The sequence below is a fragment of the Squalius cephalus genome (assembly GCF_949319135.1).
Source record: "Squalius cephalus genome assembly, chromosome: 23".
Classification (NCBI taxonomy): Eukaryota; Metazoa; Chordata; class Actinopteri; order Cypriniformes; family Leuciscidae; genus Squalius; species Squalius cephalus.
In genome coordinates this window covers 27,922,892-27,949,590 of record NC_137144.1, presented here as the reverse complement: position 1 = coordinate 27,949,590, position 26,699 = coordinate 27,922,892, and the positions used below count along the sequence as shown (strand labels likewise).

General features: G+C 35.8%; 1 protein-coding gene across 1 annotated transcript; it reads left to right on the top strand.

Moving 5' to 3' along the window:
* On the top strand, nucleotides 1–23,885 carry prtgb (protogenin homolog b (Gallus gallus)). The gene is made up of 18 exons (XM_079859671.1): nucleotides 1–63; nucleotides 6,054–6,195; nucleotides 7,172–7,305; nucleotides 7,388–7,684; nucleotides 8,170–8,329; nucleotides 8,910–9,157; nucleotides 10,577–10,741; nucleotides 11,974–12,288; nucleotides 13,912–14,097; nucleotides 16,415–16,510; nucleotides 17,854–18,040; nucleotides 18,131–18,258; nucleotides 19,274–19,444; nucleotides 20,669–20,848; nucleotides 21,382–21,505; nucleotides 22,127–22,268; nucleotides 22,644–22,760; nucleotides 23,633–23,885. Exons 2-18 carry the CDS (start codon nucleotides 6,107–6,109, stop codon nucleotides 23,813–23,815), a joined length of 2,922 nt encoding a protein of 973 aa, XP_079715797.1. The 5' UTR covers nucleotides 1–63; nucleotides 6,054–6,106; the 3' UTR covers nucleotides 23,816–23,885.
* Nucleotides 23,886–26,699: the final 2,814 nt, after the last annotated feature.

The following is a 26,699-nucleotide window of genomic DNA, read 5'->3' as shown; positions in this document are numbered from 1 at the left end:
AGTGTCTCATCCAAAACAGATACGGAGCCATCCTGAGCCAAAGATCCAGCTTTACAATCTCAAGTATGTGTGGAGTGGGGAAATGGGGTGAAAAAGCAAATGTTAAAGTGTGTATCGTCTGGGCCGTGATTGACCACATGCTGTGTGTGTTTTTGGAGGTTTGTGAAAGATCATTTGTCGCAAATAGAGACAAATCAGCTCCATTTAACCATGTTTTGATATTTTTGTTTCAAATCAAAGTAAAACTTTTTTGAAAAGGCCTCTGTCTGGGCCTTACACATTTGAATTGGAAATGAGTTGCGGTAGTGATTCAATGATTGTTATGTAATGAGGTGGTGATATTATTCTTTATAATTCAAGTACAAAAATTTCAATACAATAACAATTTTCTCCCAAAATCAATTGAGAAAATGTTGAAAAATGCCACACGCCTTTTATATGTAAAGCATTTGAATTGGAAGTGAGTTGCGGTAGTGATTCAACGATTGTTATGTGATGAGGCGGCTATAACAACAACAAAAATAATATGTTATAGATGGGCGAAATATTAAATAATCTGCGTAAAGGCTCAGTAAATGAGCTCTCAAGATGTGCTCTGACACATGCACAATATCAAAGAAATGTATTGATATGATTCTATAAGATTTTAACCACATAATATTCAATAAAATATATATTTTTCTCCCGAAATCAATTTAGAAAATGTGCTTTTTCTGGGCCTTTTATAGTATGTAAATTTGAATTGGAAATTAATTGCGGTAGTGATTCAACGATTGTTATGTGATGTTTCTGTCACGAGACATTTATAATAGAAAGTTTCAATCTGTTATAAGGGAGAAAATATGAATAACCTTCAGTATTTGTGCTCTGACACTTCATGCACAAGCAGATTTCCCTGTTCGCTCGTGCTAGTTTGAGCCGTGTCATTGCTGTGGCCTCCAGTGTGATTGTGTCCCGGTCAGGAATCTGTTAAAGGCTACTGGCTGCTTCTTTTGTCCGGCGTGGCCCCGGCTGCCCTCTGGGAGAAAAGACACGTTTGTTCGGCCATGAACCTGTGGACAGAGAAACAGCTGTGCCTATTGAACTCGCTCAGCCCTGACCTTCACACAGAGGCCGAGGGGAGTTCAAGCACAACTCAGTGCTGTTCCGTACGGCCAGATTCGGGATCAGGGATCGGTTCCATACAGGGAAGCCAGGGAGAGAGCTCTGGTGTGGAAGATATTGCTGGTGAGGGTGATGGGATTGACACTCTTGAATAGGTTATTTGTAGAGATACACTTATATATTGGCTTATATATCACTTATATAATATAATATAATATAATATAATATAATATAATATAATATAATATAATATAATATAATATAATATAATATAATAATGTTGGAATTAGATGATATTAGATATTTTATATTTGATAAATAATAATATCTGATATTAGATATGATTCAACGATTGTTATGTGATGAGACAGCTAAAATAAAAAATATTTAATACATTATGGCCTGGTTTCACAGACAGGGCTTAGATTAAGCCAGGATTAGGTCATAGTTCAATTAGGCGTTTAAGTAATTTTTATAAACATGCCTTAGAAAAAGGCATTACTGGTGTGCATCTTAAGACAAAACAAATGCACTGACATGTTTTAAGATCAGTCAGTGCAAGTTTCTTTCAGTTGAAATAGCTCAGATTTACACTTTAATCTAGGACTAGACTTAAGCCCTGTCTGTGAAACCAGGGGATTATGTGGTAAAGTATTAAATCTTTTTTATTTTAGCTGTCTCATCACATAACAATCGTTGAATCACTACCGCAACTCATTTCCAATTCAAATGCTTACATGCATATAAAATAAAATAAAACATCCTCATCATAGATTACTATTGCAGTTAGCTGATATTAGATATTATTATGAGATATTTTTAAAATTATTAATGTGCTAATATATTGACCAATAAGATTAATTGGATTAATTAATTAAAATGATTGTTATTTCAAATGACATGATTGCTATTATTGCCAGCTTAAACTAGTAATTATTGATTTAATATAATTTAATTCAAAATAAGATAAAATAAAATAAAATAAAATCTGACTTTTAGATATTGCATTAGTTGTTGAAAACCCCATTTTTATTTTGGTCAACCATTATTATTATTTCTTTTTAAACGAATAACTTCCATTGCTGATTATCAACTATATATCTGATTTGTGATTTGTAGAGACCTTCATAAGTCAGTATCTGAAGGGTTAAGGGACCAGAAGGGAGGGGTGTACTGGTCTGTCCAGAGGTCAGGGGTCAGAGGTCAGAGGTCACAGGGGTTGTGGGACTGGCTTTATTCCCCCCATCATGGCCTGGTCCTCCTGCTGTCCTCATCCAGCCTGACTGATGTGCTCGATTCATTCACAAATGCTGGTCTTTAGAGCAGCGCTGGGGGTTTTGTTCGAGCCGTCAGGGTGTGTGTGTGTGTGTGTGTGTGTTCGAGCCGTCAGGGTGTGTGTTTAAAGCTCAAGCAGAAGAACAGTGGAAACGGGATCTTTTCAAGGAACAGCTGGAGAATTGTTCATTTCTCCCTCTCGGATGGAATCTAAGGCTATGGCTCTAAGATCAAGTGTGTGTGTGTGTGTGTGTGTGTGTGTGTGTGTGTGTGTGTGTGTGTGTGCAGTGTGTGTGAGTGAGTGGAGTGTGTGTGTTAAGATCAAGATGAAACTCTCATATTGATTTATGAAAATAACAATTTGCCAGGAAAAACCTACATGCATAAATATAATTAACAGCAAATTCTCCCTATTGAAATGCATATATATGCTTTATAATTAGGCATATTGAAATAATGTCAAAAAAATCTTAAAATAGACTTAATTTGATTGAGCAATATATAATTCATTATTTATTTTTTCTGATTTTTGTATAAAATATGATTGTAAGTGATTTTATTGACAGGTTTACTACTATTGATCCGTATAGTTGTTCATCTCAAAGTCAAACACTTTCTTAGTCTTCATATGGGTGTACTTTAATTATTGTGTTAATTAGCAAGGTTCATTATTAGAATCCTTGTATAAATTACATCAAATCACTGACGGTTTTCATCCAGAACACATTTAATCAGAGTCGCTGACTGACACTGGGTGGACAGATGGACTTGACTGACCTCTGACCTTTGGGAGGAAACCTTTGTCCTGTTTGACCTAGGCATTGATCTGGCCTTTACAACCTGGCTGACTGGACACACACACACACACACAGACAGACACACACTTTCTCCATATACTATGGCAGTACCATTATATTTTTTGTAAATATATTAGTATATGAATATTATAATCATGCATTATGAAGATATACTCATTTGTTTTCCTCAAATTTCCTAAAATAGCGTTGACTCTTTGAAGATTTCTGCACTTTCTCTCTGAACAGTGACAGCTGTGTAACCAGTTCAGCTGAACGTCTATAGATAAGATCTGTAATGCAATATTGAGTGTTTTTTTAAACAAAGAACCAGCGTTAGTCTATATGATAGTGTGTGTGTGTGTGTGTATTCAAGTGAACACAATAATTGTTAAGGCTTCAAGGATCGCAACGTTCTGAACAAACGTTCCTCCAGTAACGTTAACAATGCGTTCGTTCACAGTTATCTGGTCTTTAATAATGTTCTCAAAACATTTGCACAAAAACATTAATCATACATCATTCATGGAACTGTTTTTTTCTGAAACATCTTTAGTTGGACGTTCATCTAACGCTTTTTAAATGTTACAACTGGTTTCGGAATGTTCAGAGAACATTCAAATGTAACAATTCCATAATGTTTCCAAAAATGGAATGTTCGCTTAACGTTTGTATAACCAAGAAAAAACATGTTTAAAACATTTTTTTTTAAAACTGGACATTTTGAACATTCAGAAATATAAAGTTTTCATAACTTCTGGTTAACGTTAGCAAAGCGTTCTCAGAACATGTGTTTGTTAGCTGGGCTAAACCGGAGTTATTAGTGGTAATTCAGCTTCACATGTGAATAAATCCCGTCGACTGCATCGGACACGAGTGACAGGGATCTTATCAGGAGATGAACTATCATTGATTGCCTTTAGAGGATTTTTGGCTGGACTCAGCAGGAACAAGAGGGGGAGGGGAACAAAACACAGTGGCTTATGGGTAAAATGATGGGCTGGTCTTTATGTTATTGTTTCGCCGTTTGTAAAACAAGTGGTGAAGAAACAGTCATGTGATTGTTATTGTTATATCACCTTGAGCATGTGATATTTTGGTGCTCATTTCATTCATTCAGGTGTGAAAAACTTGATATATTTATTTTTTCTAGTGCATAAAACATCATTTGCTGCACTATAAGCCTCATTGCCTACAGTAACACGCATATGTTGACACTCATTTCAAATGGAAGCATCATTGATTCACACTGATCTATAAAGAGTCATTATTCACTGTCATTAGCCAATTGATTCATTGATTAGAGCAGCTGTTTATTATTGGCTGCTGTGCACTCTGGCCTTTAACAGACAACCAATCACTGTTAAGATCAGAAACGGGCTCTGTCTGAGTGCCTTACGCTTTACTCTTTATATAAATACACCAGCTGAAAGGATTTGATCTTGTGTGTCTGATTTCATGCCCCGAGAGCCTCAACATCAGACCTGAAACTGTTTGTATTGACATTTAGTTTGTGTTTTGAGTCCATTGAGCAAATTATAATGGAGTTTATTGGTGACGGTGTCTGTTTAAGTGTTAAATGGCCCTACAAAAACTGAGAGAAGCATTATGGGAGGACGAGCTTGTGTTATTAGTTAGCGTTCTGACCTCAGTACTGATTATGGCAGATGTTGTTAACTTAATTTATTTTAAAAGGAATTATATTGATTTTGTGAAAGAAATTTGCTGTTGATGTAGGTCCAAAACAACCAGTCTGTTAATGATCAACAAATATAATACAAATTTAGATCAACATTAAAATCTACATTGGCCCAATTTGCTTTATACATGTTTGTGAACTAGTGCTATTTTTGCTTTTACTAGTTTTTGCTTTTTGCTAGTGCTAGTTTTAATAATATTTTGAATTTGTTTTTATTATTTCTTGTTTTCACTCTAATTTTAGTTAGTTTTGTGAATTTTGTTATTAGTTTTGTTATTAGTTTTTTTTTTTTATGTTTATATAGTCTTTATAATATTTTTTAGTAGATCAAGTTAAACTAAATTTAACTTAGAAATGTTGCTTTAGAAACTAGATAAAATAAAATAAGTTTAAGGTTTTTATATTTTATTTTATTTCATTTCAGTTTTTGTTATTTCAAGGAACAATTTTTGTTTTGTTTTTAACTATAAAAACTATAATAAAAACAATGAATAACCCTGCTGTTTTTTATATTTTATTTTATTTCAGTTAAAGTTTATTTTATTTCAAGTAACAAATGTTTTTAGTTTTTAATTAAAAAACTATTATAATAAAACTATAATAACTCTGCTGTGTTTTTAAAAAATATGTTTTATTTCAGTTAATATTTATTTTATTTCAAGTAATGAAAATGTTGGTTTTAACTATACTAACTAAAACAAAAAGAAAACTTTAATAACCCTGAGGTTTTTATATTTCATTTAATTTTAAGTTTAAGTTTGTTATTTCAAGTAACAAAAATGTTGTTGTTTTTTTTAATGGTTTTTAAGTATATAATAACTATAGTAAAAAACAAAATATAATAAACCTGGTGTTTTTTAATTTAATTTTATTTCAGTTAAAGTTTATTTTATTTCAAGTAACGAAAAACTTTTTATGGTTTTAACAATAACTATAATAAAAAATATTTATAATACCACTTTTTTTTGTATATTTATTTTTACGTTTATTTCATTTCAAGTAACGAAAATGTTTTTTATGGTTTTAGTGTACTATATTGACCCTGTTGTGAACCATTTATATCTTTTTTCGCTCAGAAATATGTCACGTTATGGGTGTAAAGTTGGATGTGGATGCGGTTTGATATTGACTTAGAACATAAAGTCCATTGGTTATGGATTCTTTCTCTCTCTCTTTCACAGATGTCTTGTTGTTTGTGTCCCACCCTGTCCCAGTGGAGGTTACACTGGGCTCGATGGCCAGATTCTCCTGCGCTGTCAGCGGATCTCCAGCGCTCATCCGCTGGGAACTCAACCAAAGATCTCTACCTCTGGATTCAGACAGGTGTGCAATTAACCAACAAAACAACAGGATCTTTCTAAATATTAATAAAATATTTAATATTAATAGTAGCCTGTTAACCATCATTATTTCAATAGCAGGACACTTTAGGTATCATTCGAAATTCTCAAAATTCATTAAAAATTAACATTTTGTTACCATGAAAATGGTACTTTAAAACCATTTACCAGCTCATTTTTTGGGATATCAGCTTCAAATTTGGAACATAACTTGGTTGGACATATGGCTTTGATTCCACCAATTTAAGAGTCCACATTATTTTGTAATACACAAAATTTGTTCAAAATAAAATTGTTTAGTTTTGCAGTAAACTTAAACTTGTATAACCTTTTTACACTTGAATTTTTTGAAGTGATTTTACTTTTGTTTGGTGTCTTCTTTAAAATTCATGAACTACACATTTATTTTCACATATATGGTCAAAAAGGGGGATGACAGTTAACAGGTTTAAAAAAAAATGAATAATTTACTTAATCAGAAGCAGAATTAATATAAATTAGTATCCTTTTATTAAATATATTTTTTCAATAAATATATTGAATTGAATCTACTGGATTATAGTGGTCAAGGTTTTTATTTTTTATATGGTACATTGAAAAACATTTAAATTAACTAGTTAAACTTATTCAAGTCAAAAATATTATTTAACATCACTGAATAAACCTAAATACATTCATTTATACCAACAAAATAATTTTTGATGAAAAATTACTGATGGAATGTATACCTCGAATGCATTGTAAGTTGCTTTGGATAAAAACATCTGCTAAATGGATAAATGTACATTATGTACCAGCTAATGACTAAATGAGCAGCTTGGACTGGATAGAAACCATGTAAAGCCAGCTTTAATATGGTTAAGCAGCTCTGTGCACTGAATATGAAAATCTGGAAAGCTATATTGTAAAGCTCATAGTGTACTAGCATACTGAAATGAACATGTTCTTGTTTGTTTCAGAATCACCGTTTTGCCAAATGGAGTGTTGCATATCCGCGACGTGACAATGAAGGATGCTGGGAATTATCGCTGCTTTGCAACAAACACGGCCAGTCGAGTCACGAGCCGAGAGGCCGAGCTGTCCATCATCCCAGGTCTGTGTTTGTGTGAGGATGAACAGTGATCATTATCAGAGGAATAAAGAAAGCATTGTAATCTTCTGCGTTCTCTGTCCAGCGTCGGGTCCCAGGCCTCTCATGAAACCACACATCATAGCCGGACCTCAGAACATCAGCGCCGGTCTGCATCAGTCTGTGGTTCTGGAGTGTCTGGCGGAGGGAAACCCTCGGCCGCTGGTGTCCTGGAGCCGGGCCGACTCTAAACCCATAGACGTGTTCGGAGCCAGGGTTCTGGGAAACGGGAACCTGGTTATCTCAGCCGTTAAAGCCCAGCACAGTGGCACGTACCTGTGCCGCGCGACCACACCGGGAACACGCAACTACACCCTAGCGGCCGGGAACCTCACCGTACTCCGTAAGAGATGTTTGCGTCATAAACACTTCTGAAGGACCTTCACATCAAGAACTATAACTATAACAATATCTATATTAACATTCACACCAAGAACAATAACTATGACAATTACCATATTTGTTAATGTTATCGTTCTTGGTGTGAATGCAAACATAGTTATCATTAAAGTTATCGTTCTTTGTGTGAACGCTAATTTAGTTATTGTTATAGTTATCGTTTTTGCTGATAAAGCAAAAATATTTATCGTTAAAGTTATCGTTCTTAGTGTGAGCGCTAATATAGTTATCGTTACACTTATCGTTCTTCGTGTAACTTTAACGATAACTATATACGCATTCGCACCAAGAACAATAACTTTAACTATATTTGCGTTCACATCAAGAACAATAACTATAACAATAACTATATTAGCGTTCTCACTAAGAACGATAACTTTAACGATAAAAATGTTTGCATTCTCAGCATTTTCACTCATTTTTTTGCAGTTCCTCCGACCCTGTTGGAGAAGCCGGAGAGTCAGACGCGACCCAGAGCCGGTACGGCCCGCTTCAGCTGCCAGGCCGAGGGCACACCTGCGCCCCGCATCACCTGGTTCAAGAACGGGCAGGTGATCCACTCCAACGGGCGCACCAAGATGTACAGGAGGTACTGTGGGGCTTTCTCTCTTCCGTGAAAAATCACTTCTCAGGGTCTTTGATGCCAGAATTATTAGACTTTATTTTACAACAAAGCCGAGCATCTTCTGCACTCTGCAAAAATGCTGTTCTTATTCAGTATTTTTTGTCTTGTTTCAAGTCCAAATATCTACAAATTCTTAAATCAAGATGCATTTACTAGATGAGTAAAATGCCATAAGATATTATGTCTTGTTTTCTGGGGAAATAAATCAAAATGAAGTGAGTTGTTGCATAAAACAAGCAAAATTATCTGCAGATGAGGTCAGAAAAATCATCTTAATTGAAACAGAAACAAGATAATTTTTCTTATCCCATTGTCAGATCATTTTGCTTGTTTTAAGCAACAACTCACTTCAATTTGATTTATTTCCCCAGAAAACATGACATAATGTCTTATGTCATTTTACTTCTCTAGTAAATGCTTCTTGATGTAAGAATTTTTAGATATTTGGACTGGAAACGAAACAAAAATACTAATTAAGAAAGCATTTTTGCAGTGTAGTAAACATCGTAATCTCTTCTGATAATGACATCTTTCTCTTGGTCAGTAAACTGGTGATAACTCAGATCATTCCGGAAGACGACGCCTTCTACCAGTGCCAGGCGGAGAACTCCCGAGGCTCGGTTGTGTCCACGTCCCGTCTCATCGTGGTTCTGTCGGAGGACCGTCCCAGCGCTCCACGAAACATCCACGCGGAAACCATCTCCAGCTCGGCCATCTTACTGGCGTGGGAGAGACCCCAGTACAACGCGGATAAAGTCATCGCCTACTCCATACACTACATGAAGTCTGAGGGTGAGGCAAGGGCGTAGGTTTGATTTTGAAATTGGTGGGGACGGGGACATCCCCTGAATCTGTCATTAAAGGGACAGTTCACCCAAAAATGAACATTCTGTCATCATTTACTCTCCCTCAAGTTGCTTTAAACCTGTATGAATTTCTTTATTCTTCTGAACACAAAAGAAGATATTTTGAAGAATGTCGGTAACCATGACAGTTGATGGACCCCATTGACTTCCATAATAGAAAAAAAAAACTCAATACTGGTTACCAACATTCTTCAAAATATCTTCTTTCGTGTTCAGCAGAAGAAAGAAATGCATACAGGTTTGAAACAACTTGGGGGAGAGTAAATGATGACAGAATTTTCATTTAAAGGTGAACTTACAGAAATTAACTGTTGGCATATTTGTTTCACATCAATAATGTCCAGTTTGTCCTGTTGGACATGACACACAGCAATACTTGTGCCATTGTTCTGAGTCATGTTTTCAGTGTCCTAAGAGCACTGAAACTTCTTTCAGCCTCAGCTGATGAGACTGGGATGACAAGGGTTTCAACTTCATCAAACATTCCTCTCATTTCAACAAGACCAAGCAATGTTGTTTTTTTATGTTTTATGGGGACTTTTTACAGACATAATGATTTTATACTGTACAAACGGTATATTATATCCCCCTGGCCTACACTAACCCTGCCTATCACAGAAAACTTTCTGCATTTTTACATTTTCAGCTGTTTTCCAAAAATAAATAAATAAATCCCCACAAGGACAAGTATTTCGGATATTGCCATCTTTGTGGTGACATTTTGTCCCTATAATGTAGTGTTACACACACACACTTAAGCATACACAATCTCTCTCTCTCTCTCTCTCTCTAACGATTGTCAAACTAACGATTGTTCGCCACTTATCCCGCGATTGTAATACAAAACTGATTTGTCCCGCATTTTTGTGCACAGAACTGTTGATTTCTCCCTATCTTACCGCATCTAGGTTTCCTTCGGACGAGCATTATTTACCGCTTCACACCAGAGCCTCTCACAAGTTAGAAAAAACAAAGCCAATCAGTTTAGCGATGTGTGTTAAGCAGGCGGGACTCAGATATTAACCGTTTGTGTACCATGAATTGCGCATTTTTCTCAGAACGCTATTGTAAGAGATTTTAATATAAATAAGATGTTTCCTGATTAAATAAAATAAGCCTAATACATAAAAAACCACAAGACACAACCGGACAACAGTGGTAATATATAAATATATTTTAAGTTTTGATCGAAATTATTGATAGGGACATATCAGTGTCACTGAATATTGGTAGGGACACGTCCCTAGCGTCCCTACTAAATTCTACGCCCCTGGGTGAGCGTCTGAATGAAGCGTGAAGCTCCAAACTGGTTTGTGCTGGTCTTCATTCAGAAAATATCTTACAGGTCTAAACAACGAGGAATATCAGGCCGTGATCGGGAACGACACGACAAGCCACATCGTGGACGATCTGGAGCCGGCGCGAAACTACACGTTTTATATAGTGGCCTACATGCCGATGGGCGCCAGCCGCATGTCGGAGCAGGTCACGCAGCACACGCTGGAGGACGGTGAGTCCAGAAACCAATCCCACAATGCACTATAGCACGTCTGCCACTGTACAACAGAATAGAAGCGGAGATTCATTTCCTAGAGAAAAAAAGGCTCATTAATGAGTGAGGGGAGGTTCACTGCTGAGAAGGCTTTAGATAAAGTTTGGCTGTTTATGAAATAGAAAAGCACAAAAAAAATATGAAATCGGTGCTACATAGACAAAAATATGGAAGTTGTTTCTGCAACAGAATAAAAAAAAATAAAAACGTAATTGCTACTTTTTTTGTCTCACAATTCTAACTTTTTTCACGCAATTCTAAGAAAAATATAATTAACAATAGCAAGAAAAAAGTAAAAATTGTGAGATAAAGAGTCGCAATTGCTTTTATTTTTGTTTTGTTCTTCAAATTAGAATTCCATTTTAGAATTTTAGAATTCTGAGGAAAAAAGTCAGAATTGTAAGATAAAAAGTTGCAATTGATTTGTACGTTTTTTTTTAAAACTCAGAATTCCGTTTTTTATTTTTTTTTATCAGAATTCCGTTTTTTTTGTTAGTTTTTTTTTTAACTCAGAATTCTGTTTTTTGTAAACTCAGAATTCCGTTTTTTTGTTTTTTTAATCAGAATTCCGTTTTTTTTTTAACTCAGAATTCCATTTTTTGTAAACTCAGAATTCCGTTTTTAATTTTTTTTAAATAAGAATTCCATTTTTTTGGTTTTTAAACTCAGAATTCCGGGTTTTTTTTATTTTTTTTCAGAATTCCGTTTTTTAGTTTTTTAAAACTCAGAATTCCGTTTTTTTTTATTTTATCAGAATTCCGTTGTTTTTTTTTTTTTTACTCAGAATTCCGTTTTTTGTAAACTCAGAATTCCGTTTTTTTGTTTTTTTTAATCAGAATTCCGTTTTTTTGTTTTTTTTTAAACTCAGAATTCCGTTTTTTTTTTTTTTTTATCAGAATTCCGTTTTTTTTGGTTTTTAAACTCAGAATTCCGTTTTTGTTTTTTTTATCAGAATTCCGTTTTTTTGTTTTTTTAAACTCAGAATTACATTTTTTGTAAACTCAGAATTCCGTTTTTGTAAAAAAAACAAAAACACATTTGCAGTGTTTGGAAATCACGTTATTTAACCTAACTCTAACCGAATACTCTATTGAGAGTTAGTTGACATGTAGCTGCATAGTGGACTATGTAAATAAACTGTAACCTCAATTCTTTCCCATGAAGTGTTTTATCTCTCTGTTTGTCCCTAGTGCCCCTCCGTACCCCTGAGCTGAGCCTGACGAGTCGCAGTCCGACTGATATCCTGGTGTCCTGGCAGCCTCTCTCTCCTAAACTGAGCCGAGGACGAGTGTCTGCGTACCGTCTGTCCCACCGCACGGCCTCGGACGACTCGCTGACCTCCGTGGAGCTGCCGGTCCCGGGCCAGAACTGCACCCAGTTCCTCCTGCAGGGTCTGCGGCCCGACACCATCTACCTGATCCGCATGTCCGCCTCGACCCGCGTGGGCTGGAGCCAGCCGTCCGCCTGGAGCTCGCATCGCACCCCCAAAACATCCAGCGCCACAGGTGAGAGCAGAAACCTCCTGAGGTTCACCCATAGCTATCGCTTTTGTCACTGTTTTAGTTTGTTTTTGGTTCTGGAAGCGCTGTACCACAGTAGTCAACATTTGAAGTGGATCAAAAAAGTTCATCAAAGTTGTCCTAAGACAAGAACGGGTATTGTTCAAAATTCATGTATACAGGGTTTGAAATGAACTTTTTCACTTAATTTTTAAGGTACTGGACATTCAGAACGTCTACTAGCAAAAAAAAAAAAGTTAAAGAGGGAAAGAGTTAATAGCATCATTTCTTTTTTTGTGTGAAGAACATTTTAAGGTAACACTTTACAATAAGGTTCATTAGTTAACGTTAGTTAATGTATTGACTGACATGAACTATAACCATGAGCAATGCTATAAGATATTATGTCTTGTTTTATGGGGGAAAAAAATCAAAATAAAGTGAGTTTTTGCTTAAAACAAGCAAAATGATCTGCCAATGGGGTCAGAAAAATAAACTTCATTCAAACTGAAACAAGACTCTTTTTCTTACCCCTATTGGCAGATAATTGTTCTTGTTTTAAGCAACAAGACTAGACTATCAAACAAGACTATCTGACAAATATCTTATGGCATTTTACTACTTTAGTAAATGCATCTTGACTTAAGAATTCTTTTTAGATATTTGGACTGGAAACAAGACAGAAGTACTGAGTAAGAATTCATTTTTTGACTGGCTTTGTTCCGGCATTTATGTTGTTACTCGATGACCTTTGACCCCGGCTGTCAGTTAGGAGCTGAGGGTCGGCTCAGTTTCAGGTCATAAAGGGAACGCTTCAGGCAACCTAAAGAATAGCCTCTTTTCTGCTGGATATTTGCTCAAACGGATCAGTTATGTTTAGTTAGACAGACTTAGAGTGATTTCCACTTTGAACAAACTCATCATGAACTTGTCCAGTTGAAAACATGAAGTTTTGGTGTGGAATACGCGCATTAAGGTGACATTATTTGAGTCTCTTTTATTGAACTCATTAAAACCTTAATAATTGAAACGGTCTTGAATCAATAGCAGAATGTCCCTGGTCAAGATGCATCATCGAAACTGATGTTATTTATTGATAGTTAACTGTACTCTCTTAAAAAACGAAGCTCTTCGCGGAATTTTTTTTTTTTTTTTTTAATAAGGTTTTCAAATGAACAGAAATGTTGAAGCTTTCTGATTTTTACTGGGAAATTTATTTTGTAATTTTCCTAGAAAATGTTTGCTTTTTAAATGGAAAGTAAATTTTAATTCAATTAACTTAACTTTTAAGCAAATTCATAAGTAACTTGATAAGGATTTCCATATAGATAGAATTGTTTTACTTTTCTACATTTTACTGAAAAAAAAAAAAAATCACATTTTCTTATAAAATTTCTAGTTTTTAAATCAAAATATATATATTTTTATCGTTAACTGTACTATCTTAAAAATAAAGCTTTTCGCAGCCACAATGGCAGTGCTGTTTTATTAGTGCTGTTTGCACATCAAGCGTCATTATTACCATAGACTTGGCAAAAATACCATAGAGTTCTGTTAATGTTTTGCAGAAAATGTGTTTATGTCTGTAATTTGTGCATAAGTTGATTTAATGTGTGTTTCTGTCCTCAGTGCCTCCCGCCCCAAACCTTGAGCTTGAACCCCTGAACTGCACATCCGTGACGATCCGATGGCATCCGACTCCCAGTGACGCTGCCATCCAGGGATTCAAGCTCTGTTTCCACCCTGACGGCCAATCAGAGGGCTCCATTCTCCAGCTGCCCCCCCAAGACCACCAGCACACCATCACAGGCCTCAGTGAGTCACGCACACGCATGGGCTTATCTGGGAAATAAGCATATTTTCTCATTTACTAAATTATTATAATAAAGATTTTCTTAGAAAATGTCTAATTTCTTATATTGGAAATAAATATTAATTCACTTAAGAAGATGCAACCAAAAAAAACCCACTTCTGCCTAATTTTAAGTAGAAAAAAATCTAAATTTACTTAAAACTAATGGGTCATTTGATTATGATTTCCATATAGATAGAAATGTTTTAACTGAAATTAAAATAATTCAATTTTTTTTTCTTAACACTTTTTATTTATTTAATGTGAAATAAACCTTTGTTCAATGCAACAACAAAGATAACACACTTTTTGTTTAATTTTAGGTAGCCTGCAACTAATTTATATTTATATATATGAATATAATTATATTTATATATATATAAATATAAATATATATATAAAAAATAAAATTATATTAAAATTAATATAAAGAACATTTGTGAGTAATTTGATTAGGATTTCAATAGAGAAAATTTTGCCTTTATATTTTTTTACTTGGAAATAAATCAATTTTAGTTCCTAGATATTTTTCATATTAAGCTCGGATATAAAAAATGTTTATAAAAAATGTTTGCCTAATTTTAAGCAGACTAATATCAAAAACATCTGTGAAAAACATTTATGCAGGTCACTAGTTAATTCTAATCTAAATTAACGGCTTAAAACAACTAGATAATCTAAAATGAGGAATCTACCTACATATTTTTCTCATCAAGTACGTGTATGAAAATTTAAAGTTGCATCCCTGAAAATGCTCAAGTCAAGCTTTTTCTGAAACATAAACCCGGGAATGAAATATTCCACAGGTTCTGCGAGCATCTTTCCCATCGTGAGCATCCGATCGTCCTTGGACAGACAGAGAATACCAGTTTGATCAATAATTGCCTTCTTCTGTTCGGACTTATGCACGGTTGTCCCGTCCGCCGTATCCAGGGCTTTGTTCGTGTCACGTAATATCCCCTCAGGGTCAAAGGTCACACCCCAGATGTCTCCATCCAATTTTCCCATGGTTCTCCTCTGTTTCTCCGTCTATTGTGCCTGGGTTTAAGGTCGGCCAAAAGCCTGTGAGAGCGACCCCCCCCCCCCCCTTACAGCTGGACACTCGTCCAGCCAACAAAGGATTCTGGGATTGAACTGGGCATAAGTGACCCCTCTTGGGTCAAAGAACTTGTGGGGTTTTTAGAGTCGATGCAAATTTAAGTTCAATGTCCCGATGGAGTGAGTTCTGTTTGAATTGGTTAGGGTTTTGCCTAACTAATAAATAATAATAACAATAATATTTTTTAATATTTATATAGCGCCTTTCATGAGCTCAAGTTTGCTTTACAAGAAATGGAAAGCAATCAAAAAACATGGAAAGTAAATCGTAATTCACTCAAAACACTTTTTTTTTTTAGTGCGTAATTTGATTAGGATTTCCGTATATGTAGAAAAGTTTTAGCTTTCTAATTTTTACTGGGAAATACATTGTGTAATTTTCCTAGAACATGTATACCTTTTAAAGGGAAAGTCAATCTTAATTCAATTAACTTAATTTTTAAGAAAATGTGTGAGTAACTTGATATATAGATGGAAACATTTTGCCATACTTATTTTTTCATGGGAAATAAATACATTTTCTTAGAAAATATAAAAATAATTAAAATGGGAAATCGTAATTTACTCAACTTAAGAAAATCCATTAATAACTTGATTATGGATTTCCATATAGATAGAAATGTTTTTCCTTTTCTAATTTTTTTACTGATGAAAAACCATGGAATTATCATGGAAAACAATTTGGAATGACATAATTTTTTTAATTTAAGGATCTAAATAGCTTTATTTCTAGGCCTGTTTCTTCCTAACTAGTTGAGCATAAAGTTTTATCCCGGTCCGGCCCCCGACCTCGGGTCATAGAGTTCTCGTCCTGGGAGACGGTTCGTTTCGGCAGCTGAATGTGCCTGTGAAGGTGGCCTCCGACCTCTGACCCGTAGAGCCTTAAAAACTCAACCCCCCCCCCCCCCCCCACCCAGGACTTCACACACTGACCAAACTCATTCTTCACATTCACTGTTTACTGATGTGAAACCTAGATAAGTGTCTAAATCTGTGCATTCAGACCCGAATGTCTTGGGAGTGTTTTAGCCAAACATTGCAGATGCATAAACTACATGCTTTCACAGTTGACCTTTTTTTAGGTACTGTAGAAAAACCATGGTAAACTTTCATAAGGGTAGTTTTTAACTCTTTAAGACCTTTAAATAACTCTATTTTACTGTGTTTTATGTTGTTCTTCAGACCCTAGAGTGAAGTACCATGTGAAACTGCTAGCGTTCAGTGCTAATGGAGACGGCTATCAGGCCCATCAGACGGTCAACACTCCAGGGTGTCCTTGTAAGTGTTCAAAACTTGTGATTTAAACTAGTAAAATTTAACGCTGAATCATGTGGGATTTGTATTCAATCAAAATTTAACTAGAAAATCGATGTTTGTTATGCCAATCTTTCATTGTTAGCATATATTTAAATACATGACGTACAGGTTTCAATAGAAATTATATTATATTTTAGTTTGCCATAAATACTTCTCATTCGGCAGTGCACTTTAAACGTATGTCAAAGAAAATAAAAAATAATTATTAAATAACCTATAAATAGTGGGTCAAAAAGCACAAGTTCAACTAATTCTGAGAAATTGAAATAGGACTTTCGAACAAAAATGTTTTAGCTTTCTAATTTTACTGGGAAATACATTGTGTAATTTTCCTAGAATTTTCCTAATTTTCCTAAAGCTTATACTTTTTAAATGGAAAGTAAACCGTAATTCACTTAAAACACAATTTTTAAAGAAAGTTTGTGCGTAATTTGATTAGGATTTCATACAAGTATAAAGTTTTAGCTTCTAATTTTTACTGGGAAAAACGTTGTGTAAATTTCCTAAATAATGTATACTTTTTAAAGGGAAAGTCATATGAAATTACCTATAAAGATATACTTAAGTGGGTCAAAAGGACGTAATGTAATTGTAAACTAACATGCAATTAGGAGTCCAAATACATTACATTCAGTATTCTTTTTAAGGATATTAACTGAAAACATTACATTCAATCCTCACTTATGTGATCTTTTTAAAAGTATGCTAAAGTGTATTAAAGTGTTACCAGTTTAAATCCTTTATTGTAATCTATTTTAAAGTCCCCCTGTAGTCAATCATTTTATCCCTTAAAACTCATCTTTGATCAGAATGACGTTTAAATGTTTTTTCCTTAAAAAAATTCATGTCTTAAAATATCTTGACTGTAACTCGACACCCTTGCCTCATTTAGTATGCGTGGTTCTATGAATATGCAAATGAGCCCCGCCTCCACTCACTCACTCAGCTCAGAGATCCACTGGTTGACGATCACACGTTGATCTGATTGGTTACAAGGTAGTTTGTGACGTCAGAAACACCAGCGATTTCAAAGCGTGTTTTTGAGACTGTCTTTGGTTCACTGCAGTTTTAAGGAGGAAATACTCAGCAATGATGTCGACTTATGAGTTTACACATGGTTTGACTTAAAGCAGATTAAAAACACCACACAGACACATAAACAACATTAAAAGCTGGATTTTCACCACAGGGGGACTTTAAGCATTTGTCTTCTAAACAAGAGCTTCAGTATGTTAACGTGTGTGTGTGTGTGTGTGTGTGTGTGTGTGTGTGTGTGTGTGTGTGTGTGTGTGTGTGTGTGTCAGCCGCACCGAACCGGCGTTTGGCCGCCCTGCCGCCTCCCGACCACATCCAGGCCGAGGCCAGCAGCTCGTCATCGGTGAGTCTGAGTTGGGGTCGTCCTGCGTTCAGTTCTGGCAGAGCCGTCAGCTTCTCCGTCCGTTACGGGCCCGCGAGTCCCTCCGACGCCGACACCGTGCGCTACGCCCAAACGTGAGTGCCCGTGGCTCAGCAAAGCCTTGACATCAATAGCACTTCAGCTTCTGGATTCAGATGTCAGATATGTGTGTTCTCTCTCTTCAGAACTGAGCAAACCGTGACGCTATCAGGTCTCCGGTCCAACACTCGCTATGAGTTTGCGGTGCGTCTTCATATGGATCAGATGTCCAGTCCCTGGAGCGCAAGCGTCTATCACAGGACTCCCCTGGAAGGTAGCGGCTAAAAGCATATTTGATCATATATTTTAAGTTTGTTAAAGCAAAGTACTAAAGAGATAAAGAATAGACTGTCACTGTCACTCTGTAAGATTTACTACATTTAAGATTTATGTATTTGAATTGCATTTGAAATTTTATTAAATGTTAAATATTACATATTTTAAAATATTCATATTATATTTTATTTTATTACCAACTTCATCTCAGATGTTTATTTTCCCAAAATTCATTTTGTGAAATAAAAATAAACACAAAACAGTCAAAAAAATGTTTTTGTTCAGATCGCTTTCGTAGCTCTAGAGATTAAATATATTATATAACCAAAAACAATAAGTACATTTATTAAATATTATATTATATTATATTATATTATATTATATTATATTATATTATATTATATTATATTATATTATATTATATTATATTATACTATATTATATTATATTATATTATATTTCATTATATTTTAATATAATCACCATCCACTCAAAAATATTTTGGCCTAAATTAAAGATTAATTTATTTGTGTTGCATATAAAATTTCCATCCATTTGGATTACACTCATGGCATAGTTTTACTATTAACTTTTTGCATATTTTTTAATCATATTTTCAAAATCCATTTATTCAAATTGCTCAGAATCAGAATAAATCTGTTCATTGTGAAAACAACTATTACAGAACATTAATTTATGAATAGCTGACAAATATGCATCATTAGTTGGTGTTGAAACTGTGTAAAGCATGAGTCTAACAGTGAGTGTGTATGATTAAATATTTGCATCTATTTGATATTATTTAAATCATATTTTCAAAATCCATTTATTCAAATTGCTCAGAATTGTGAAGACAACTATTACAGAAATCTCACCTGTTTCATTCACAAATATGCATCACACTGAGTTCACTGGTTGTTGTTGAGACTGTGGATTGAGCCACTGGATGGGATTTTAATGCAATTCAAAAGCATGATCACACTGTAAGACTCGAGGCTTCTTCTCTCCCGCAGCCCCGTGGTCTCCGCCTCAGTCCGTGAGAGCGACTCTGATCGAGGACGGCACGGCGCTGGTGTCGTGGGATCCGCCGGACCAGCCGGATGTGTGTGTGACGCACTACACCGTCCTCTATGCGTCTCACAGCGCCGGGAGCGCCGGGGAATGGCAGGTTCTCCAGAGGGAAGGTGAGCAGAACACAACAGAACACACTACTTCAAGTGTTTATCACACACTGCTCAATTTGGAGATTTTGGGCCCTATTTTAACGATCTAAGCGCATGGTCTAAAGCTCACTTAGGGCGTCCAAATCCACTTTTGCTAGTTTAACGACGGGAAAAATGGTTGGCGCTCCCGGCGCATGGTTTAAAAGGGTTGTCTCTATTCTTTTAATGAGTAATGGGTGTGTTTTGGGCGTAACGTCAAACAAACCAGTCAGAGTCTCATCTCCCATTCCCTTTAAAATCCAGTTGCACTCGCGCCATGGCGGATTCACTATTTACACGGAGGAATTTGCAAGCGGAAAGACGCTCCAGAGTGCAAACGGATCTGCTCGTGCACGAGGTCAAAGCCGGATTCACCATATCTTTATGTACACAATAATAATCTTTTACTTTGTAATCCTTTTGTTTTTAATTTTTGGCATGTTTGTGTGCTGCTGTGCGTCCCTGTGTGTGTAATAAGCAGAGGGTTGTGGACCCTCCTATAGGTGCACATTATCAATACGCCCATTAAATAATTTCACGCATGACGTGAAAATGATAACTGCGTCAGGCTGAAACTAGCAAAACACACTTGCGCTGCATTGCTTCGGGTGTATGATAGGGTGTAAGATAGAGGCCTAATCTATTTTTCCTTCCACATCAGACGAGTGGAAAGAAAACATGTTCCAAATACATATTTAAGTGTTTATTTTATTGCAATTTATCTATTTGCGTCTGTAGATTTCAATTACTGTCCATACCTTTAAAGATGATGTGCGTTAAAATGAGTATGTATTTAATTAGATAATGCATCGTTTTTATACCCTGGTAATCCAGAGTTCTCGCGAGAGCACAAGTTGAATTTGCTCAGCGAATTTACTCTGGCGTTGAGTAATGATGCTCATTAAATATGCCTTCTCGATCTGAGCTGCACCAAGTGCTCGACCGCGCCTTCTCGATCGCTCAATCCTCTGGGCTTGAGTCAAAATTCTCTGTTGTTGTTTTATGTTGTTTTTGTGTTGTCTATGTATTTATTTATCTTGTATTATCTCTGGAAAGGACATTGGTGCAACTGCAGATGCAATGAATTGTGCTATATAAATACAATAAAAAAAATGTTTTTAAATGAAATATATTTTGTTATATTTTAATATGATATCTCACTTAATTATCAGCGTTTGTCTGATTATTGATTTGATTGGTGTCCAGCTGTGAACACGATGGCTCTCCTGGAGAAGCTGGAGTCGGGAAGCGTTTACCTGGTGAAGATCTCGGCCTCAAACCCTGCGGGAGACGGGCCGTTCTCCGGGACCGTAGAGCTGCGGGTCCGGGCTCGAGCTCACCAGGGGAAAAACCCACGGCACACGGACAACCACGCCGAGAAAACAGGTGCACAAACCCCTCTATGTTTATCTGTGACCCGGGACCACTAAACCAGTCACAGATAAGATTTATACATCATCTGAAAGCTAAATGAATATGATGTATGGTTTGTTAGGATAGGACAATATTTGTCCGAGATACAACTATATGAAAATCTGGAATCTGAGGCAAAAAAATCGAAACATTGAGAAAATCTCCTTTAAAGTTGTTCATTTATGTTGGCGATTGTGCTTCATTCACTCACAAAAGTAAATGTTTTATATATTTACGGTAGGAAATTTACTAAATATCTTCATGGAACATGATCTTTACTGAATATCCTAATGATTTTTGGCATAAAAGAAAAATCGATAATTTTGACCTATACAGTGTATTGTTGGCTATTGCCACATATACCCGTGCGACTCGAGACTGGTTTTGTGATCCAGAGTCACACATGACAATCTCAGTATAAGCCATGCAAGTCTGTCAGATATAAATGAAGTGAACATCAATCACCTGCACTTTAACAAAAATGTATTTTTGAATCATTTCTGCAGCGTTTATCGACGGGCTGTACCATGTGGATGAGAAGTCGATGCCGGGGATCATCGTTGGCGTGTGCATCGCTCTGTCCTGCATCATCCTCTGCGTCTTCATCCTCCTCACCAAGAGTGAAACACAGTGAGTCTCCAGCACTGTCCTGCTTCTGCAAAACTAGATCGCTCTGTTTGTGTTGAAGATTAGAGGTGATAATGATATGATAAGGGTACCAAATGGGAGACGAGTTTCCTCTAGTGGAAGCGTTTGGTACTGCAGCCGATACCGATAACCGATAATATCTACATTTACTTTTATGCATTTGGCAGATGCTTTTATCCAAAGCGACTTACATTGCATTTCAAGGACACATTTACATTCTTATCAGTTACATCTAACCGATATATTGGCTGATAAATCTAAATCCAAATTTGTATATTATTTTTGAGAGTCTGATTACAAAAACAAAAGTCTCATCATTAAAAGCCATGTCTCAAACACACAATCCTTTTCAAAGTGATTGCAATCATATTTCAAGCAATTCAAACCCTCATGTTGAACAGTGTGCATCTGAAGTGTCTCAGCTGAAGGAAATAATACATTATTAATCAGCTTTAATATATCAACCACATCTTCTTATGGGACGATAACATTAAAAATATACATAATGTAAAATTATAACATTAAAAAAAAACATAAACATATATATCGGTCGATAACCGATATGGTGGCCGATGTGTGACAGTCAGTGTTGATCTCTCTCAGCAGGAAAGCATCTTCCTCGAAGATGATTGGACAGGTGAGGAATGAGGTCATGCGCTGCGATGCGTCATCAGCCAATCAGCAGCAGGCGGAGACCGCAGAGGCCCTGATACCGATGATGAGGACACACTTCATTGACACTAAAGTAAGAATCTGTTTACTTTATTTACCAGTGTGTACATAGATCAGGGTTATCATTTTTTACTTCATCTGAATGCTATAAAACTTGTTAAAGGTTTTGGCACTTGCAATGTGAACAAAAAGAATAATCATGGACATGATTTTGAAAAGGTTAAAAGGTCTTGAAAAAATAGTCACACAAACATGAGCGCATTGGAAACGAATGGGAGGCGAATTTCCCCTAGTGGAAGCGTTCGGTACTGCAGCCGAACACACTCTCACTGAAAGCTCATTTACTGAGATATCAACCTCACATTTGGACATGACTTGTTTAGATTTATGGCTTTTACAGTTTTTGCAGTTTTAATGAGATTTAAATACATGTTTTGTTTGTTTTCAGGGTGGAGCAAATCTTCTGATAAACCCAGCGGGACCCGTTACGAGTGACGCTCACAACAAACTGAACAAAAGGAGCATTTTCAAGAACACTCAGAAGTCTAATGGAAATAAAAGAAAAGTAAGATAAATGTTTTAATTATGTGTATCAAACTTAAATTTACATCATAGTCAACATGAAACATCGTTTTCCCAGTGTTGTTTTATAGTTTTTATCAATATTTTGAATTAGCCTTTATATTCTCACTTCATTATAATTTTAGTATAAGTTTTATTAAATGTATGTGCTTCTGTCAAATTTATTAGTTGTTGTTTTGTTTCTGTTTTAGTTTTAGCTCAGGTTTAGTTTTTTGTTTAGTCTTTCAGTTTATAGCCAAGGCTGCATTTCTAACTTTCATTTAGTTTTTTATCTAATATTTATATTTTAAATTCTTTTAGCTTTATTTCAAATAACATTTTTTTTAAATAAATTTTGTCAACAATAATAACCCTAATTGTGATGAATTTCTGAAATAAACCTATTATTTATAGTTTTAATTAATATTTCAAATTAGTTTTTATTTTTATACTTTCAATTCATTTTAATTTTGTTTAATTTTTATTAAAATATTTTATGTGCTTCTGTCATTTTTTTTTTTTTTTTTTTTTTTAAATAGTTTTATTTAGCTTTAACTTATTTTTATTTCAGGTTTAGTTTTAGTTCAGGTTTAGTTTTTATTTCCAGTAAGTAATTTAAGTGCTTTAACTTAAATGTATTTCCATTAATTGCAATTTAAAGTTAATTTAGTAAAAGTTTTTCATTTATTTTTCATTTATTTTCAGCTTTTTAGTTAACAATAATAACCCTTATTGTGATGCATTTCGGAATCAAACAGATTTTTCAAACTAAAAACTTTTTAACGAATTAAAAAAAGTTAGACTTGTTTATGAAATCTCTGTTGTTGGGTTTTTCTGTCCATGATCTCTGATGTTTGATATGTTTGTATTGCACAGATTGATGATCCTGCTCATGTTTACGAGGTGGGGAAGCCGGTTCTGCATTACGAGGATGAGCAGATCCTCTTTCGGCCACTAGGGGAGTCGGAGAGTTCGCAGACCAGCACCGGAGACTCCGGAAACTTCTCTCAGGACGAGACGGAAGATAAACCAGACGCACCTGTCACTCATGTGATGTGAGTGGGCGTGGCCTGAGATTCCAGAGCCAATAGAGACAGAGCGCATTTAGGCCACACCCACAACAGTCTCCATTGAGTTTGCATTGCGAGAGCATTCCTTCCTTGTATTTATGACTTATAACAAAAAACAGAACAATGTCTAAAAGCTGCTATGTGACGAGGTGTACAGCAAACAAGCTAAAAAATCCAGAAATACGTTTTTATAAGATGTCGACCACAAAAAACGAGTGTTTAAGGACACAAAAGTGGAGACAGGTGATTGAGACCGAGCACAACGTGTCGTATTACTCTGAGAACTAACGTACGCCACTGAGGGAAATGTTATCAGTGACAGGAGAGTGAACCTTACAGAAATATAATATATAAAACTTTGGATTTGGATTTTTTGGATATTTGACTTAACAGTGACTAAGGCCTCGTTTACACTGCAGGTCTTGATGTCCAATTCTGATTTGTTGCCTATATCTGATTTTTTTGACCGTCCGTTTACACGTTCTTTCAAGTGTGACCCATATGTCCGATTCATGTGTTTACACTTGCCATACTATCTGAAACATAGCGCATGCTTAAAGGGTTAAATTCTCTTGCACAGATGGGCAGACGCGAAATATGCTTGATGCTAGCTCTGTGATAAATGCGAAGTTCGCCAAACATCACCATGATTATGAGGCGGAGGAGGACGAAAAGTGCCACCATTGCACATATGCTTCAGTTACTGTGTGTGAGAGAGATCTCAGGACTGGCGGGAGCATATTGGCTTTAAATATTAGCTTTAACGAGGAGCAGTGGGTCCGAAATTTTAGGATGAGCAAGCCAAACTTTGATATGTTGTGTCAACGTTTGTTCACATCATGAATGAGGCCTGATTAGAAATCTTGAAATATCCGAATGCATGCGTTTTTTTCCTGTTTACACGGTCATAGAACACATCCCATCTGTGTCACATATGAGCAAAAAATCAGAATTGGGTCACATTTCACTGACAGTGTAAACGAGGCCTAAATGTTTTCTGCACACGTAGTGCATACTGAGTGTCAGGATCACACAATTTACCCATTGGCTCCAGCCTGTCTCCACTTCTGTGTCCTTAAACGCTAGTTTTTTGGGGTCGACAGTTTAAAAAACTCTTATCTCTGGGTTGTTTAGCTTGTTTGCTGTACACCCTGTCACAGAGCAGCTTTCAGATGTTGCTTTGTTTTTTGTTATAAGTCATAAATGACGAGGAGACAGCTTCACACGATCCAAACTCAATGGAGACGGCTGGATTGTTCGCGATGAAGACCAGTCGCAGGTCTTTTCTTCAGGATAAGATGGATCCGGAGAGTGTGATCTGGATGCTTGTGCCAAAAACCCTTTGAATATATATAGCTTTACTAAGTCGCAGATGCTCTGCTGGCTTTGACAAACTTGCACAACCCTTCCTAATAACTTTCCCTTCCCGGCCGGACCTGTTCGGAGTGATTCCCAAAGATTACACGTGTGTCCGATCAGCTTTTCCTGCTCAGGATGATGACTGTGTTGAAGAACGCCTAATGTGCTTTACGCAAACGGACGCGTGTTTATTTGTGACAGAGACGGGGTTTCGCTCTGCTGTCTCTCTACCTCATTCGCCCTCGTACGGGTTTGTGCAGTTCCTTGATTTATACTATTGTTTTGATATTAACACTGAACGTGTTTGCCGTATATAATCCAAAGAGTCCAAAAGTCCAATGAAAATGGGAACACTTTACATCAAGGTTCAATAAGTTAACATGAACTGACAGTGAACAATACTTCTACAGCATCTTAATGTTAATATCTGGTAACATTAGTGAACTAACACACAAACAATAACTACTTTCCATTAGGAAAGATTTATAAATGCTTTTAAAAATATATTAGCTCATGCAACTAATGTCAACAAATGAGATTGAGGTTTCATTTGTTAACATTAGCTAACTAAACATGAACTAACAATGAAGAATACGTCTACAGGATTTATTAATCTTAGTTAATATTCATCTGCATTTATTAATACATTTTTAAGATCAAAAGTTGATAAGCTGCAAGAATATATTGCTCATTGCTAGTTAATGAATTAACTGATGTTATCAAATGAGACCTAATTGTAAAGTGTTTCCTGAAAATTACTCAGTTTCTCATTCTTTTCTAGTTAATTATGAGAAATTCTGTACAAACGAGTGTTTCACACGTCTCGAATTTCATTGCTTATTTTACCCGAAAATAATCTGAAATATTTTTCCTTTTACTTAAAAAAAAAAAATCCTAAAACTTTCCAGGTTTAAATGAAAAAAAAAAAGTTGCATTGTTTTGCGATGTGATCTTTTAAAAGCTTTACATACATATTTATTTTTGACTTGAAGATACAGAAGCGAATATGAGCGTGGTGTCTCAGGTTATGAATGCTGCTTTATACGTCGAGGAGTTCAGATGAGGATCCTCAGACGAGTGAACCGTTTACCTCAGTTTATTTAATTCAGTTCATCACTCTTGTGTTGTATACCTCCTGTTCACTGTCGTGTGGCGCATGAACAGATCAGCTTTTCCGATATTTTAAGGTTTTGAGCATGTTCTTTGAGTTAGCTGTGATATTGCGCGCAGTTTGCGTTGTGGAGGATTCGGTTTTGATTCATTTTGGTTGTTCACATAAATTAGCTCTTGCGTCTTTAAAGGAATATTCTGGGTTCAGTCGAATTAAACCGTATTGACGGCATTTGATTACAACAAAAAATAATGCTGCGTTCACGCCATGTCTTAATTACCGCAGGTCTCCAGACTTTTTGCAACCTTTTTTCCTTTTTCCCAGGTCGCACTGATGCCTCAACCATGTTCCCCAGCTCAACGTCAAACGGTAAACAAACCGGAATGAGATCCAGTGAGAAAGT